The 2,490-nt window shown below is 35.2% G+C and overlaps 1 protein-coding gene across 1 annotated transcript in view; it reads right to left on the bottom strand.

Moving 5' to 3' along the window:
* dpys (dihydropyrimidinase) overlaps positions 1-2,490 on the bottom strand; it is a 23,774-nt gene that overhangs the window by 18,332 nt on the left and 2,952 nt on the right. Inside the window, exons 2-3 of the mRNA XM_015391694.1 lie at positions 2,224-2,382; positions 1,944-2,123 (exon numbers count right to left, since the gene is read on the bottom strand). Of these exons, the coding sequence (XP_015247180.1) occupies positions 1,944-2,123; positions 2,224-2,382 (339 nt within the window). The remainder of the gene's footprint in view (positions 1-1,943; positions 2,124-2,223; positions 2,383-2,490) is intronic.

Genomic DNA, 2,490 nt, shown 5'->3' with positions numbered 1-2,490 from the left:
TGGTGGAGCTACAGAGATCAACTGTTTAGGATGCATTATCTGTTGAACTTGACAGGACTATTTATTTGGCCTTTACAGAAAAGTGGCATGAAGAAAGATAGTATTAGATAAAATACCGATGTTTCCCTTAATCTGCATGCAGCAGGTCATTTGGAAAGAGGTTCTGGTCAGATGACCATAAAGTTTACTTATACTTTAGTTGTTTTTTAGTTATTTTAGTCTTTGATACATGATTTCATATGACTTTTATTTTTATTTTATTATTGATTTTCTGATCTAAATTTTTTTTTTGTTTATGCTTGTATGTTTTTCTTATATTCCATGTAATGCTGTTATGTTGTTTCACTGTACAGCACTTTGGTCCTTTGAGAAATTTTAAAGTGCTTTATAAATAAATTTGGATTGGATTGTACTGTGGTGAGAAATTAACATTACATCTTTTTTTTTTCTTTTACTAAAACAAAATGTTAAAATCATGCTACTGATTTAATTGCATTTAACATATCTTTTTGTTGATATTCACTTTGAAAATAGATGAAAAATATTGAAGTTTTGTTATACTTTGATTAAATAAAATATGGGAAAATGATCTAAATCATACTGATCCTTTTATGGACACCTTTTTACATTACTAAACAGTAAATCATGAATAGATTTGACATTCGGATGCTTGAAACTTTTTCTGAAGGATCTGAAGCTTATAATCCAGTTCAGTGCCATTCAATTATTTTATTACTTTTTTTTTTTTATAGACAGACAAGGTGGTAAAGTAGTGCTTCTGTTTAATGTTAACCTCCATCAGTAGCATCTCTCATTTCCCCCTGGCTGCAATAAGATTTTCTAGCATTTGCTTCCCCCTGGTGGCGGTTTTGTTCCACATAAAAAATGATTTTATTTATTAATAACAAAAACATTCTGGTTCTAATCAGAAGCAAGCATCTTTTTAAAAAATAAAGTGACAATGAAGAGGGTTAATATATTGAAGCATCAACTGAGGAAATGAGTTTTGGCCTTTTTTATTTTAAGCCGTTTTATTTTGTCTTTCTTGATTTATCCGTTCACTCAGAATGATGCAATGTTAAAAACAAATAGTTATGAATTTTGCTCAGTTTTCCACCGCAGTTCTTGCTATTTTAACTCACTCTCTAAGTAAACTAAGCTATCGTTAAGGTAAACATTAACTCCCAGTTAAGGCTGGCCTTTGACGTGCTCACACTAAATTCACTAACAGACCTTAGACAAACAAAGGGCAGATTTTAGTTTAACCTGAATGCTGTTTTTCTTTCTGGGGTCTGACCTGCTTAGATTAGGAGTCAAAATTCAACATAAATAGACTGATGTGAGTCATAAACCAAGAGACAGGAACAGCAAAAAATACTCAAAAACACAAATGGGCCACAAATGTTGTCATGGTCTTGGTTGTGTTAAGTTTTCTTTGATTTTTCAGTTTAACGATGATTCATGTTTTTCTTTGTTTTTGAGCTTTATTGGTTTAATTCCTATTTTGTGGTGTTTTTTTTGGATGTATTTGAGTTCTTAGGTTTTTCTTGTTTGCCCTCTGTTGCTCTCTTTTGTTGGTCTCCTTTTTCCTAGCTCCTTCTAGAAGCCTCTGTTCACACCTGCTTCCAATCAGCTCATTAGTCCTGTCTTTGTCCAGTCTCCTATATATACTCTCCCTGTGCAGTTCCTCAGTGCTGGTTCCTTGTCGTTTCCCGGCTCTTCATGCATGTTTTCCCTGATGTCTCCATGGTTCTGGTTTTTCTGTACTTTTTTTTTAATGTAGGATTTTTGGATTCCTGTCTCAGATGCCTGTGAGTAATTTTCATTAAACCTTCAAGAACTCACCTCTGCCTCCTCACCTCTTCATTTGGCTCCTTAAAACCTCAACCCAATCCTGACAAATGTATATATCCTAATATCATATAAAAACTGATTATACAAACCTCTGCGATCAAATCTCCATTCTCAGCATGAACCTGAGCTATAGCTCCGATCTCCTTACACTGGGCAAAGGCAGCATATAACTCGGAGTCCTGAAGCATGAACACATCCTTATAGGCCATGAACATCTTGAAGGAATTTACTCCCTTTTCTTTGGCCAGAGTTTCCATCTCTTTCTTAACCTGCAGTTTTTAAAGAAATACAACAGTTCTGATTCAAAAAGCATAGATTTGTTTGGTACCTTTGCCAAAGGATCACATCAACAGGGATCTACTCCTTTACCTCATCGCTCCACCAGGTGACAGCAACATGCAACGAGTAGTCACAGCAAACCTTAGCATCAGCTGTCTTACGCCAAACCTCATAGGCTTGCAGGAGAGACTTCCCCTTTTGTGGGATGACAAAGTCCAAGATCATTGTGGTGCCTCCTGCCAGAGCGGCCTGGAGAGAGAAAAACATTCCCACAGAGATGAAAGTTAAAGAATAACTACATAGTAAAAATATATTTGACCAATACCCTTTGTTCTCCTTCAAGGTTGAGGATTTTTT

This window comes from Cyprinodon variegatus, unplaced genomic scaffold (genome assembly GCF_000732505.1).
Source record: "Cyprinodon variegatus isolate N-32 unplaced genomic scaffold, C_variegatus-1.0 Scaffold556, whole genome shotgun sequence".
NCBI classification, from domain to species: Eukaryota; Metazoa; Chordata; class Actinopteri; order Cyprinodontiformes; family Cyprinodontidae; genus Cyprinodon; species Cyprinodon variegatus.
Note: the sequence above shows the minus strand (reverse complement) of the source record. Positions and strands in the feature narration are given on the sequence as shown.